The 17,404-nt window shown below is 27.6% G+C and overlaps 1 protein-coding gene across 1 annotated transcript in view; it reads left to right on the plus strand.

The window, feature by feature from the left end:
- The window catches only part of IRSp53 (Insulin receptor substrate 53 kDa), a 1,008,929-nt gene that overhangs the window by 950,981 nt on the left and 40,544 nt on the right, over nt 1–17,404 (plus strand). Inside the window, exons 9-11 of the mRNA XM_075375577.1 lie at nt 2,814–3,005; nt 11,085–11,313; nt 17,137–17,292. Coding sequence (XP_075231692.1) covers nt 2,814–3,005; nt 11,085–11,313; nt 17,137–17,292 — 577 coding nt within the window. The remainder of the gene's footprint in view (nt 1–2,813; nt 3,006–11,084; nt 11,314–17,136; nt 17,293–17,404) is intronic.

Below are 17,404 nucleotides of genomic sequence, written 5' to 3' on the forward strand. Positions count from 1 at the left end.
AATAATTTATTTATAAAATATTGAGATTTCTTTTTAATTATTTTAACAGCTGTATTAATAAATTTACAACTGTACACACTTATAGGCGGCTTTTATGTGGAGAATATTATTAATTCCTATCATTTCCTAATAATTTTACCAACAAATTATAGGCCCATTGCTACTTTGTAGGGTTATTATTACAAATTCGAATTATATATTTTTTAAAATTCGGCTAAAAACCTATTCTCTTTACATCCCCCTTGTTTGTCTCTTTCCTTTCTTACCGTAAGTAAAATGCGTATTCAAAACTTACTTCTTGTCCATCCAAACGTTCTATTAAATGGATCAAGCTGATTTTTTCTTTTTCTGTTTGGAATGGCACGTAGATATGTTATCAAGCATTGACGGACCTTCAAAATGATTTTTCTCCGCGTAATAACCTCGGAAAGTTCTTCAGGTAAGGAATAGATCAGGATTTTTGAGGAATTTCCAGAGGAGACTCAAGTTTGAGTAATATACCTAAACGCTGATGACATATCTGTGGGTTATTACGAGCAGAATAAAATAAAAATCAGCCGATCCGTCCAGTAGAACTCCAAAACAGATAAAAATAGGTTTTCAGCCCAGTTCTTTTAATATATGAGAATAATGATACGTAATGTTTATTCAGTTATTTTTCATCTCGAAAAACTTATATCAGGGAGTTGCATAAACATCTATCAAAATAAATATTCATATTTTTGGAATATTAAAATTTGGAATGAGATAGAATTTCGAATTGTTACTCAGAAAGATCTGCCTTTAAAAAAATAAATTACTAAGGAGAAATGTTCAACAATTTTTTTTTATTTTCACTTGCTATAAAAATATGAAAATTAATATCATTATTTAAAAATCATATTATTTGTAAAACATACGTAATACCAATAAGGAAATTAATTAAAAAATAATAAAGATTTAGATAAAATTTGCAAGGATAAAAATTAAATAATATTAAATTTTATTGAAATTGAATTTTTCATTTTAAAAAAACTGTATAACATCTAATCAAATTGATTTTTAGGCCATTTCAATGAAAATCGTTTAATAGTTCATTTACCTCTGATATATCTTAACAGCGAACTTGTACTTAACAACCAATACTTTAAGACAAGAAATACTTACTTCAATTGATTGAAGTAAGAAATTTTTAAATTTCAAGAATAAATTGCAAGAATTTAAATTGCAAGAATAAATTTATTACACCATATTTTATAATCATCGTTTGAGAAACAGAACTTTTTCACTGAATTTAATTAAAGTTATAATCAACGATTAATGAATATTTTTTCAAACTTTGAACTTTCTTAAGTTTAATAACCTAAACAGAAATAGACGATCTTACAAAAAAGAATCTGTACTAACTTGTTATGTCAACTTATCAACACCGAGTAACAGCCAATACAATTGCAAGACACATAATCCTATTAGGAAATATATGTTCAACAATATCAGTTATAATAATTCTACCAATCCAGATTATTCCTATTCCGACTGCACTTGAATCATCAACTTTAATTATGTATTTTCTACTGATAAAGATAGGATAAGTCTACATATTACATAAAACAAAATCTTACATATTACAAAAATAGATAGGAGATTTTAGGATCGTAGAAATGTGATTCTAAAAACTGTAAAAGTAAAAGCACGGGAATTATATAATATACTAATTATACACATACAAAATCCTTTTTGAAGTTTACTTAACTGGCTGGGGTTCAATTAACATTATATCTCACGAACGCACGTATTCTATCCAAATTCATCTTTAAGGTTTGTGCCCAGAATTTGATTAATGAAATTCAAAAAATTTCATCCAAAAAATTTAATTTAAATACCAACTCGATTTGATTTCTTTATTTTTTTCTGTTCTGTGCCAATTTTTATGAAATCAAGTATTTCTTACAATCTACAACTTCACTTATCTGTCTATGTATTGCATTTACATATAAGACCATTATACATAACTAATCTTTGAATTCCTTTTCTCTGTTTTACCCTCTACCCTTCCTACTAGAACTCAATCCACTAATCCTGGTCTATCCATTTTATTCTTTTACAGAAATATCATGACATCTTGTGAAAAAATTTATAAAAACAGCGTGTTAAAATTATAAAAACAAAGTTTGCCCAAAAATTATGTAAGTTTTGTCTATTACGTTATGCGTAAAAACAGAAAAGAGAATGCTCAATTTTACAACTGATCTGACTACACTAAATTCGTTTTTATTTTCAAAACTGAATTCCTGCTTAAAATGACGATAAGTGGAGTTACGAAAGAAAATTTTCAGATATACCTAAATGAAATTCCTACAAGGACTAATTTGTCTTAAAAAAAAGCTTTATTTCATACTCAATTGACTCACCTGATATTTCAAACAGTATTTTTTTTTTGACAATATCTTGTTATATCAGATCTGAAGAATATATTATTTTATATTCTTAATGTTCTAGATTCTTCTATTCTATATTTTTCTGTCATAAAGCTTTACAATTCTTAGAAATATATTGAGGAATTCCTTTCTAATTTTTAACCCTACGTTTGATGGTAGTATACTTATTTTTAGTTGGCAAAATTTATAATACATAGTTTGCAAAGAATTATGACTATATTGAAACGATAAAAATTATTCTAAACTACTAAATTATTCCGTATATGCTACAGATAATGATTTCCAGATTTTAATGAGAAAATATGAATTATTTATTTTTTTTGTAAAACCCTTCTTCTTTTTCTTATTTGTTTAATTTTTTTTCTAGTTAATTTCAAATTTAATTTTTTGTTTTAGGCTATGACACAAGAACGAAGAAGATACGGTTTTGTATTGGAACGGCAATGCTCATTGGCTAAACATTATTTGGCTTATCATTCAGCAGGACATACAATTTATCAGAATCATTTGGAAGACTGGCAAGAAGTGGCAAAAACTAGAGAATATTTGCCTGAATCAGTTGAAGCTATGTTTACCAACAGACTTCGCGTAAGTATTATTTATCATGATTATCGTTTTAAATAACTTTTTCTTAAAAATAAAAACAACCAGAAATATATATACAGAGTGATATTAAAATATGGAAAGGACTTCTTTTTTCAAAACTGAAGGATACTAGAAGGTGAAAACAAGATCTACATAGTTATCAAATTACTATTTTATGGTTTGAAAGTTTTGTCAGGCAACTTGGATCTGCCACATTGATTCAATTTTTTTTTTAAATAGGAAGGTACATGATTTAAAAAAGGTATGAATAGGTAAGGTAGGTATGATACATGATATTAATGTAAAAGTTTACGAAAAAACAATCACGAAAACGGTTTTTCTATAAATGTCTCGTTTTCAAGTTATAAGCAATCAAAGTTGAAAAAATCGCGATAGTAATAAAACGAGGTAAAACGCCCCCTTGCAACTTTTTTACACCATATTACCCACAGAATTTTATCCAACAACAAACTTTAAACAGTTAATATTGTAATTAATTACCCAAACACTAATAATAACTTCACAATAATAAATAATACACAATAACTAATGATTTGCAACAGTAGCTACTACTTAAATGGCTACTTAAATTGATATTATTTACTTTACTTATCAAACATTTAATTAAAAAATTTACTTAAATTTTTTCCCTCAATTTCTTAATAGATTAATTTTGAAACCATACCATTCTACAAGAAATATTTAAATGCTTCCCCTCTATAGCTTGGAAGTGCGCTAACCTTGAATAATATCCCTTTCTAAATTGTATCATATTTAGTGCTGTACGTGTAGATTCGTTAATTATACGCTACATTATTTCAAGTACATTATATTATTTATTTCAAGTCGAAAATCTTACATTAAAAATTTCTTGTCTAAAATATACATTAAAATCACGTATCACATATTCACTTTCCTATTTTAAAAAAGAATAAATATTGATTCAATATGATAGCTCCAATAGGGCGAACAAAAATTTTCAACATGCCAAAAATAGTAATTTTGTACCTATGTACGAAATCCGCACTTGTTCCTACCTCCTAATATCCCTCAGTTTTGTTAAACGAAGCCGTTTTCATTATTTAATATCACTCTGTATATTCTTGTATTTAGTAGTAAGTTATTTATAAGTATTCTAGACATATGTCTAGAATATCTACACCGATATCGTGGATACCGGTGTTCTTTGGTGGTTAGGTTCCAATAACCACACATCTCAGGATCGGTCGAATTGAGACTGTACAAGGCTACACTTTATTTAAAGTCATATATATCATCCTCTGAAGTAATACCCATAAGGTAGTACCTGGTGAACGGTAATTCCTGGAGGCTAAACAAGAAAAAAATACATATATCTACTGTTATTTACTCGTTTAAACTTATCGTCGCAAATAATTTGTTTAACAGCTGATTTCCGAAGTCGAAGGTTTTTAGGTTCAAATCCTAGTAAAAGTTAGAAGTAGTAAATAGTTAAAAAAAAGAAAAGTAAAAAGTTAGTGATAAAAGTAATACAGCTGATGGTAAAAATATAAAAATAAAATTTTTATACAGATATGAATACGAAGTAGTGGATATCGGTGTACATGGTTGGAGATGGATGGTGTTCAATTAACTACACATCTCAAGTGTAGACGGTCTGAGTCTGTACAAGACTTCACCTTATTTACATGTCATACATATTATTCTCATTTCATTTGGTTATGGGGGATTACTTATTGGTAAATAGATTGCGACGTACACGTTAGGAATAAAATAAAAATAATTTACTCGTTTAAGTCTAAATGTAACAGCAATTCTTTTATGTTTTTTTTTTTTTTAATATATAACATGTATAATTTTAAATAATAATAATAAATATTGTATGTAATATTTAACACACAAATATTATAGGAAAACCAAACATACTTGTGGCTTTCTTTAGATATTACACGATTAAACTAACTGGCTCTAATTGAATTTCAATGATATTATGACTAATATCAAATTCATGTTATATTGGTTATTCTTTAAAAAAAGATAATTCTTTCAAAGTAATCTGCTTTTGTCCGAATTATTAAAATTCCATGTAGTATATGTTACAATGAAGCACAAAGAAATTAAAAATAATAAATAAATAAATATTATCAGTAACATTTTATTATTTTTTTTTAAAACCTTTTAATAAATCTTCTTATCTAAATATTAACTTCAATAATCGCTATGTTTGTTAATCTTAGTGACAAAGACCAACGCTGAAAGTGATTCAGCCATAATAAAGAATGAAAATCATCTAATATCAGATATAATATACAAAGTAATGAATGTCATAAATAAGAGTACTCAAAATATTTACAGAGTAGAATTTAAGAGACGTTAAACTATCAGATATCATACTCGACTTTCCATAATTAATAAAAAATAATAAGCAACATAAATATGTCTTCATTTCATATTTTTATTCTATCTTTTCCGTTTGAATAAATTTAATATTAAACGGATATTACTTTTTTATTATTAAATACACTAACTGTTCGGTTTAAATTGAACAGCTCAGATTTTAGCAATTGTAACTTGATTATTGGAACATGTATTGTCATTTCTATTGCAGTATCATACGGTCGGGTTGCAAAACTAAATAAACTTTCAGTAAAACTGGATAGACATGGAATTCAATTCACGCTTTTGAAATAAAGAGAATGGTCAGGAAAGGGGTAACGGTCAAACGCGAATGATGTTAAATTGGCTAAATTGATAATCTGTTTGTGTGAGTTTATGTGTCCGCGTGAGAGAGAGAGAAAGAAAGAGAGTAAAGGGAAAATGTTTTAGTGAGTAAATCGTTAATATTTACATTTATCAGTCGACTATGGTTATTCAATATAATTCTGTTCGTTAGTGATGCGGACGGAATTCGATTTACACATTGTTTTCCTTTATTATATTGATACAAAGATCTTTGATTTTCATTTCTTTTCTTTTTTTACTTTCCCAATGTCCTTAGAAAATAATAGATTTTTCAGCAGATAAAATGTTCTTTTCTTTTTTTGCCGGTAAGATTTTCTCTTGTTGTTGTTTTATAATATCACTCTGTATATTCTTGTATTTACTAGTAAAAAAAGGTAGCAAAAGAAACCTTGAGCGCTACTCGCGAGTTCATATCATTATAATGGATAATTCAGAAAAGAACTAATTAAAAATACAATATTTAACTAAATAAAAATACATGATTTTTACAGCATGATACATAAAAGTAAAAAAAATTAACATAAAAATTTTAATTGAAAATTAAGTTAAAAACATACATAGAATCAAAGTGGAAAATTATTTTAAGTTTACATTGAATTAAATAAAATAAAATACAATGAATTCATAATCTAAAAAAAAATGAGAAAAAATAATTTCATTATGGAGAAATAAAAAAAAATACATTATAAGATAACGTGTGATAATACAACAAGAAATATTCATAAGACAAGTGAATACTATTATGAATTTATATTGCCTTAGCATTCACTTAAACATTCACAGTTTTATATGTTAAGTTGTATATTAATTTATTTTGTTGTATATTATTTATAATAATATGTTAAATTTATTGTTGTTAGTGTAGATTATTTTTATCTTTCAATTTGGTAATTTAAAATATATATTGTGTTTCACCCACTCATCTATTTCTTTGATTAAATTACTATTTATTATTTGCACGTTAAAATAATTGGGTACTTGGTTAGAAAATATACTGGGGTAATACGAAAATTGACTTTTGCAAACAGTTAATTTTGAAAAGTGTGTGGTGTAAGTATTTGTTCCTGCTGAACGAGTATTGTACGATGTATTTTCAAATACAAATACATTTTTATATTTTTTACGTGTAGTATTACTTTCTTTACATATATTTGTTTCAAAATAGGTACATTAAATTCTTCAAACAAGCTTGTACCAAGGAATATAACCTTGGTTTACAAAGAGCTGCTCTAATTAAATATTTTTGGAGCATAAATATTTTATTAAGACGGGTATAAAATGTTCCTCACAATACCTCGATTCCATATTGAAAAGGTGTGCGTAGGCAAAATATATAATTATTATTTCAAGATCTTCAATTTTGTTTATTTTGTAAAAAGTATGAATAAGATATTTTAGTTTTGATGTTAAATACTGTACGTGGATTTCCTATTACGATTATGATTTCCTATTACTATATTTTTCGTTTTAAACGTTTGGTGTATATATCACCCAATGAAAGTCTCACTGGTAAAAAAATTAGCTGGTCACCGACAGCTAATTGCTTAACTGACTGTGACCAGAAGAACAGCATGGAAGATCTCTTCGAAATGTAACAATACTGATGCAAATGGAACAGTGTTTTCGTGCCTTTTTTAATAGATACTGTGTATTATCCTACAATTCTGTACTTTCCAACCACTTTTCGATGTTCTGTATGTGTGCGCATTGATTTCATTAATATTGGAGTATATGACAGATTGTTTCTTAATGATAATTTTAATGGGATCTCTTTTACTACTGAGAAATCTGTTGGAATAATACATAGTAAAAACATTTTTGTGATGATTTAATTCAACTAAATATCCGCTGTTTTGAAAGCATCTATCTAGTATTATTTTTCCGCTTCACAAACATTCTTTTGTCGATTTTTCCAACAAAAACTGTCGTCGCTTATTTTTGTTTAAAGAATCGTTGCTATAATGTTCATATTTTATTTATTTATTATATAATGTCATTATTTGACTATAGTGGCTAAATAATTTTATTTCCATTTGTAATCTGTTTATTTTGTGGCATAAAGATTGCAGGTTACCGTTTTAATTCAGTAACAGCTAATTAATAACAGTAACTGTTACTAAATTAGTAACAACTAGTTTGCATGATATTCGACTGCAAATGTAGAGCTTATAAGTTCGAAATAAGAAGATAAATAATAATAAAAAAAGCAGTCACTGTATTTTATAACAAAAACTAAGCGGTATCCGTTAACGCATAGATATCAAAGTGTACTATTCAGAATACACACCTTTTTTTTCCTGTTTAGCCTCCGGTAATTATCGTTCAGATAATACTTCAGAGAATGAATGAGGATAATATGTGTGAGTGTAAATGAAGTGTAGTCTTGTACAGTCTCAGTCCGACCATTCCTGAGATCTGTGGTCAATTAAAACCGAACCACTAAAGAACACCGGTATCCACGAACTAGTACTCAAATCCGTGTAAAAATAACTGACTTTACTAGGACATGAACGCTGGAACTCTCGACTTCCAATTCAGCTGATTTGGGAAGACGCGTTCACCACTAGACCAACACGGTGGCTGAAATTCAGAATACACACCTAGAAAACATTCAAGTTACGTACTTGAAACATGCATAATTTCATTTTACTTGATCAGCTTTCATTCCTCTACATATTTATAATATAAAAATTTTGTTTTATTTTTTCATTTAACTCCTTTTTCTAATTATTTTTAGTTTCATTAATATTTGTCAAGGTTGCATTTTTATAATTTATAACTAACTTTTTTTTTATAAATTATTACTCTAAGGCAGTAAGACATGTCATTTTATTTCAACCATTTCAAATTAAGTATTTTCATTACCACATTTTTTTTATAGGGGAGTGTAATATTTTTCTTTTTTTGGGTATAATTATCAAAAACTATAAAAAAAAATATGTTAAACAGTCGAAATTTCCTGATACCAATATAAATCGTTGTTGAATAGATTCATTATCTATGTAAGATGTATAATTTTAAAATAAAATGTCGGAAAACCATTTTAAAGTTACAAATCAGTGTATTTAAAGATAAATCGGATTTACATCTGGTATGGAATCCAGCAAGAACAATTATTATAGAAATCCAAATATTTACGTCTAATAGAATTTTTTTTTTTAAATTTATAAAAAAATGTTCTTAATTTTACATGATTTTTTAAATGAAATTAGGCGATTAAGTTGTTAATTATTAGTTAATTATTACTATAAGGTGATATATAACACTCACTCTAACATTAATTTTAGATTTAATATCTTTAATTATAATTCATAAAGATTAAGTCGTAAGCAAGTTAGTTAAAACTACGAGTTGCTTTATGTACCTCGTTTTATGTTACACTATAACTTCCTTCTACATAAACTTAGTAACAGCTAATAACATTTCCATTAGTAGGGTACATATTTTATTTTGAATTACTAACTTAATGTTAGTAACACTGTTACACGTTATTAACCGTTTTTAAATATATTACTTTCTCAGCTATATATGTATATTTTATAAGAGAATGGCTGCTAACGGTCAATAAATGACCCTCTCCAATTTGTTCATTACATGATATACCTATAATACCAAATAACCAAGCGTACTAAGATAATTTAAAAAATATTCGGTGTTTTTATATTCGTACATTTGATGCATGCCTAAGCTCGGCTGGTTATAATTTTACCTGTATAGACTTATATTTGGCTTAATATTTTAGAAGCAGTTTTATCCATAGTCTTGACATTTAGTTGGTGTTTATATTAAAACGTATTGCAATTTACTATTATTATATTCTTTTTTATGAAGGGGTTCATAAATATTGAGGGATGTGTTATTTTGAAGGGGCATAGATTTTCTGAAACTTTTACTCATGCTTATGTATGTTATCAAGATTAAAATCAATAATTAACGTTGTTGGAAATAATTATATTAGAATTTTTTTTAAATTAAAAATATTTAAATAAGGTTTATTTTCCTTAAAGCGTTATTTTTAAAATTAAATGTTCTATTTTTTTTTAGGTCGTTATCACGTTGAAGAGTTTCTCATGTTATATTAAAAAGTTAAGAAAATAAATTTTAAGTTGTTTTTTTTTTAGTTTTAATTTTTGAACAAAAAATTCATCCAGAACACTGTGTTTAAGTATTTTAAACTAGATTTTTGATATCTTAAAAACACAAATCAGTTATACAATATGTGTTTTTATAATTTTGTTTATTTAATAGTTTTACATATGATTTCAAAATGTTTCGTTTTTTATTCATAATGACATAAGTAAAATCGTAAATAGAACAATAACTTTAAATTTATTACTACAAAGGGATATCATGTTATCAAATTCCGAAGAATTTCTGCAAAATTATTTCTAGATTTTTTTTTTTGTAACTTCTTTTACCATTTATATTAAATCTAGTTCATACATCTCTCTGTTGATAACTATGCAGTTGATCCAAAACAAAATCCAGAAAAAGCGAAGCCTATTAACTTCAAAAGGAATAGCGAAAATTTAAAATACTTTCTTTTCCAAGTTTCAAACAGTTTAAATTGAATTTTTTTGTTCGTATTGTCAAATTAGAAAACGTATCTAAAAATACAAGAATTTGAATTTAAAAAACCAGGTTGATTATTTTCAAATTATTCGTAAATTTATATCTATCTTATTTCATTGCTATGAACAATTAATTCTGACTAAATTAATTACTTTATTTTATATTTCTAATTTTGCTCTTTGCGAAATAAAATAAAAAGACACATCATCAATGATACTTATATTGTATAATTCAAATTGTATGTGCTGTAAAATTCAAGGTTTTGAAATATCTTCTTTTTTAATGAAAATATACTGTTACTTTTATTTCTAATAACATAATTTTAAAAATAACTGTTAAGGATTATTTTTTAAATAATTTTAAAAATATTGTGTGCGTTGGCGCGCGCGCGTGCGCGGGGGGTGGTTGTATGCGCGCGCGATAGTGTGGGGTGTGGGTGTGTCTGTGTATTGGAGACTAGTTTGCTTAATATGAATCTCTTGTTAAGAGGGGATGAATGATCGTGAAATTTAACATGGGAATACGCTTACACGAGACACTGGTGTAATTATATTTTTTATGAAATTGGATAAGGGAAAGGATAAATCCCTTATTATTGGATAAGGTAAAACCCCTTTAATCAATATCAAAATTAAATACAGCCGGTAATATTTTGTAACCACTGGCAAAACACAGTAGCATTTTTTAAAATCTCAGGAATTTTTTCTAGCTCTTATCAAATAAATGCATGATAATGTCTTTTTCCATTAAAAAAGATTTTGATATAAATTTTTTTATTTGTTTTTACAGCAAGTAAGCTTTTGGTCTGAAGAAGAAGGTGGTCCAGGCTCTCCAAGAGTAGAAGATGATAGAGTATCTCTGTCAAGTCAATTACGTAAAACAAAATCAATGGATGCTTCTTGTTTGGATGTCAGAGCAATAAATGATATTTCAAGCCCTGGTTTGGGACCTCATACTACATTAACTCGTGCCAAATCAGATTTCAATTTAACTGCTTCAACACATTCACTTGCTCAAGGTAAAAATTATCTTCTGTTTTTTTTTTGGTTTTTTTTATAAACGGTGAACATATTTTAGAACTTTTGAATTATTTTATGTATAGGCTTATATCATTAAAAATAATACAGTTATTAAACTCAGTCATTGGATAATCTGTCTATAGTTACACTTTATATTCACATAGATATAATTCATCCAAGTTTTATTCATTTTAAATTGGAAAACCTCCAATAAATGCTGGAAATAAATTTCAATACTTAAATAATAAATAGAAATATTTATTTGATATTACTGCAGAAAAAAATGTTAATTTTTAGTTATATACACTTGGGACATATTTTAAAGAAATTTTTTTTAAATTACCATATTTAATATAAAAAACAATCAGCCGGTCAGGCTCAGTGCTGGCTTCGCTCGTCCATGCCATCTAGCCACGTCTGGACCCGCTGTGTTCGTTATCCTCATAGATGCTAGAATAATACTGATAAATAACAATTAAAGTATACAAACTTTACAAATTCCTGGGAAAGAAACTAAATTACAAAAGACGAAATAGTAGTAACTTTTTTCTTTTTTTCCCACGGCTGGACCCACGTTTAAGCATAACAGCTCTGGGAGGTGCCATTTCTTCTAGCCAATCAGGCGGCAATGCCAGGCCCGGCTATGCCGTTTCCAGCGGCACCGCCCCAGCAGTCGGGACTCGGGTCTTTTCCTTCTGCCTGTCCTCTAGCTGGGGGACCCCTTTGAAGGTCCCCCACCAGGATTACGTCTTTTGATCCCTACCTACCTCCCCAGGAATCCTTATTCACTCATCGAGAGAGGAACAACGGGATATTCCATTCCTCCTGAAAGGTGCTGTCCGCCCAGCCCTATTCTACCGAAGTAGTTGTCTTCCATGTTGTTCCTTCTCTCTTAGTATCCTTGTAGCAAACTCCGCCGCCACCCGCCACTGCCTTCTCCCTTGAGCATGAAATCCAGCATGTTTTCCGGCGTCAGGTTTTTCATTCCCAGTTCTCTCCTAATTGTGGCCCACCTCTCACAGACGAAGTAGATATAGACTTTTCCGATGTCTCCGCCTCTCCACAGCAGACACACCCAGAATCCTCCCTTAGGTGCTATCTGTGGAGGTATTCGCTAAATTCGCCGTGATCGGTGAGGAGCTGTATCAGATGGTACCCAAGCTCTCCATGCCTCCTGCAGTGCCACGGCGCAATTCTTCACACCAGTCTTCAGTCCACCTTCTCTTCTCCGATTTTTTCCAGTGGTCTTGCCACTTCTTCATCAGTTACTGCTCGGACTGCCCAGGCGACACGTCTCTATATAATACGCCTCTGAATAGTAGTAACTATGATAACCAAAGTACATAGACTTTTGACAAGGAAAACTTCACCCCCCCTACCTCCAAGGAAGATAGGGTCTTGATCTATGGCTTACAACCTTCCCTGGAATAACATAAATGTATCCTGAAAATTTGAAAGCAATCGGTTGGATGGTTCTCGCGTGATGTTGTAAACAGATATATAGAATCCGCCTCAAATTTATTTATTGGATTTATATATTTATGTATTTAAATATTAGATATAGAATTTTCCGACAATAGCATAAATTATCTTATTGTAAGAAATTGATTGATTTTACCATCACTTGAACCCAAGTTATCAGTACAAATAAGTGGATAACCTCCCTTCATTTTTTATTTTTATATTCACTTTTTTAGTTAAAAATAAAGAGTATATTTAACGGATTAAAATTTAGATTAAATAAATTTTTCTATAAGAGCAGCAAATAGACTTAAACTGATTTATCATTTTAGATTATAAATTTTTAACTATCATAGCCATTTTCAGTATTCGTAATGCTGAATCCTTTGCCATAACTGTTAAAAATATTCATATTACACATAGCCAATTTGTGTATATTTCACGATGTTTTAATACCATAAATAAACAATTTTTTTTTATTCTTATAAACTTGAGGGCGTTTTTAGATTTTAAATGCTATTAGGACAATATTATATTCATTGTAATAAAATTTAAAAAATATATACTGTATAATTTTACTAATAAAAATATATACTGTATAATTTTAATGATAAAATAATGATTTTAATTTTTTATTTTTTTATTATTTATTATTTATTATTGATCGTTTATTGTTTGATAGATGCCATACTGCGAAAATTATATGTGACCTAAAATGAATCACAATTCACTTAATACAATCCGATTCTATTCAATTTTATTTATTTGGATAATTGAGGAATAAAGAGGGTTTTTGAAGTCTTCAACAATCGAATGTAACCCCCCTCAGTAAAATACAGATAATTATTGAAACCTAATAAATCTACTTTCATTCTTTTTACCAAAAGGAGTGACTATTTAATATAGATACGTGATTTTCTTGTTTGTTGTCAAACAAATCAACTCTGATTGGAGTCTCTTGTACAACAGGATTTTCTATATGTGACGTAGTAACACAAATAACTGGGATAGATTTATTGTTACGTAAAAAAAAAAAAAATTAATTTACCTCTGGTTTGTTGTTAAATAATGTAATAGATACGTAGATAGATTGTCTCAACTCAATTTCCGGAGAATAAATTAATTAGTATTATCACAAAATTTAGATATTTTTTAATTCGTATTTTAACACCGATATAATATGTTTTTTTTTTAAATAATTATAAATTATAATTTCCGTAAAAAAGAATAGAGAAATTCAGAAAAATATAAAATTTAGGTAAACATTACTCGTGAAAACTTCCTCTTCTTCCGCTCTTCAGTTGGTTTTTAAGACAGTTTATTTTTTTCTCTTTCAATACTTATATTAAAAGGTAATACAAGAAAAGCTGGAGAAATGTGGGCAAGGAAGAGTTTGAAGTATATTAAATGAAACAGTAAAATAATTAATGAAGTAATGAGGAGATTAAAAGAAAGTAGAATCTTAATCAGAACAATTCAGAATAAAAGTTAATTATACAAACATATACACAATAGGAGAAGGATTGATTAAAACAGTCTAGAAGGATCAATAGAAAGTAAAAGAAATAGAAAGCGAAAAATATATGATTTAAAAGGAAATAGAATTTATCCGGATTTTAAAATTCAGCAGAGAATATATGGAAGGTCAGACAACTATAAAATAACGAAGATGACACTTTGTATAATAATTGAAGTTGAACTTCGTTGATAGTTGTTATACGACTCGTGCTGTAGTGACGTTAAAGAGTTGGTGTGCTTGTTGGAACTAAGTATAAATTGAGAGAACTGCAGTCCTTCCTTGTCTAGCAAAGAAAAATGACTGTCATATATTTATTTTTTATTTAATAATAATTATTTGATCTCATTTTCTTGCTGTTTTCTTAGAAAGTAATTTGATGAAAAGAGAAATCTATAATTTTATCAGTTTTTTTTTTTTTTTTAAATGGGTTCAGTTAAATGAAATTATCTGTAAAAAAATAATAATAATTATATAAGTTTAATTATTATATATTTTCTTTGTTATATATACTATTTTTATGATCTGATGAAGTAATTCCACACAAGCCTGAAGCTTGTCCATGGAAATGTGGAAATGCAATTGTGTAACGTATGAAAAATACCATACCTGACCAGGATTCGAACCCGGGATCTCCGGATATATATATTGAGTGTTTATGTATCTATATATAGTGTTTATATATAGAAAGAACAAACTTTATATGTACATATATTCGGATAGTTTTTCGGCTATCCACCATATTACATTTTTAACATAAAAATGTATTATTTCTCAAGAATGGTTACTTGTATCGAGCTGAAATTTTTTATACCACTAGAGTACATAGAGTACTTTTATAAAAATAATAAACCTCATCCTTCAATCCATTTCAAAATGGCGACGATATAAATGTTTTGATATTAATATCTTTCCAACCGTTGATTTATTAAAATATTGTCATTACGAAAACTTTTAAGCGTTTATGACAAAGAAAATGACACCTTATTAAATCCATTCATAAATAACAAAGTTATAGTAAAAATTCTTGAAGGGGTTCACTCCAGATTATAAAACTAGTTTTCATTTCCTCCCGAATAAAATTAAATAATTCGACAAGATCTCAATTGAAATAGTTTTATTAATGTAATAAATAGTTTTAATCTAAACAATATTGTCTATAATATTATCTAATAATCTAATCTAATAATATTGAAAATACTACAATAAAATAAAATATTATAATAATATTAACACAGAATTTGCATTACAAGTTTTTCGTTTAAAGAACACACTGGTTATTAAAAAAAACTGTTATCTTTTTGTTTTTCAATTAAAATTTATTTAACAATAAATTATCGTTTTAGATAATATAACATTAATAAAATAAAGTACAGTAAATGTTCAAAATGGCGTCTCTCATTTAAAATACATGCATGCATACAGACGATTTTTTCATTGACCGCCGGAATCTTTCATAGGTGTCAGAGAAATCCTCTCAATTTCATTTAGAATTCTGATGCGCAATTCATTTATCGTATCCACGGGGTATCGTATACAAGTATCTTTAAATAGTCCCTTAAGAAAAAGTCAAGAAAATTGTGATCGGGAGACCTTCTATCTCCTTTTGGTTCAAATACTATTCAAAAATGTTTTGAAAGTTTGTACTACATATATAGGGCTATCAAGAAATATCTGTTTTTTTTAAATTATAGATCTCAGACCTAAATGCAAAAAACGGTTTTTTAAATTTTTTTTTTATATTTTAGCTTTATTGAAGGGGTGAGATTTATAGAAAACTTGACTTAAGCAAATTTGTTAAGCTTATATTATATATGAATATTTTTAGAAAAATCTTTCTTAAAATCTTTCCCTTACCTCTAAAACATATATATATTTTCTGTGTTTTGTTTCTTGGCACTAACTCTTTTAATTTTTATTATTAATAATTGGGAAAGTCATGCAATACTTTGCCAGCTTTTGTTACAGCGTATCTCACGAAGAGGTATACACTTTTGGTTTAGTATTACTCTACAATCCCCCACTGATTCTATTGAAACTTTACAGACGTTTTAACTGAGGTTCCGTTCTAAAAATCTTCTGTGAAAATTTCAACCTTCAAAAAACAAAAATTTTCAGAAACAAAATGGCAGCTTTCAAACAAAAACATCAATTTCAGATAATTCACAATTTTTATTCATTGCAAAATAGCTGGTAAAATTGATTAAAAACAAATGATGTGTTTTTGAATAGCTGTTAAAATTGAATAAAGCAAGTTAATAATTTTAGTCATAACTATAACTAATTATTCTAATTCTAATTATCGTTTGTTTATAATCATTTTTACCAGCTATTTTGTAATGAATAAAAATTTATCTGAAATTGATGTTTTGATTTGAATGCCTCCGTTTTCTTTCTATAAATCTTAGAAGGTGGAAATTTTTGTAGAACATTTTTTGAACCTTCAATAAAAGATCTGTAAAGTTTCAAAAGAATCGGTTGGGGAATGGGTGAGTTGATACTGAATCAACATTTTAGAAGTATATTGGATTGTGAAATAATATATTACGAATTATCGTTAACCATTTAATTTTAAATTACAGATTTGTTTAATTAATTGTTAATGTAAATTCACAGTATCATTTATATAACGAGTTCGTTGATTTAATATTAATTTATTAAATAAATATATATCTTTGATATATATTTACCTACCTTAATGCATCTGCTTTTTTTACCATATATAAATCTCATTTATTTCATTTTGTATGCAAATTTATAAATGTTTATAACTGGAATTAAATATTTGATATAGCCTGCCTTGTATCAAATTAATTAATAATCTGAATATTAATTTTGATTACAGATGTAGAAAATACAAGTCCTACAACTCGTCCAAAATCAATGGCAGTAGCTGATTCTGGCGGTTGGGAAAATCCTTTAGCTAGAGCTTTATATGCTTATCTTTCAAGTGGTGAAAATCAATTGAGTTTTTTGGAAGGAGATGTTATTGCATTGATGGGTAAGTTAATTATGTTTTGTTTTTATTTATTTCAGTAAATAATTTGTTATAAATATATTTATGATTTTTTTTTAAATTACTTAAACAATTGCATAAAAGTTTCTTTATTATA

Source organism: Lycorma delicatula, chromosome 9 (assembly GCF_047948215.1).
Source record: "Lycorma delicatula isolate Av1 chromosome 9, ASM4794821v1, whole genome shotgun sequence".
NCBI classification, from domain to species: Eukaryota; Metazoa; Arthropoda; class Insecta; order Hemiptera; family Fulgoridae; genus Lycorma; species Lycorma delicatula.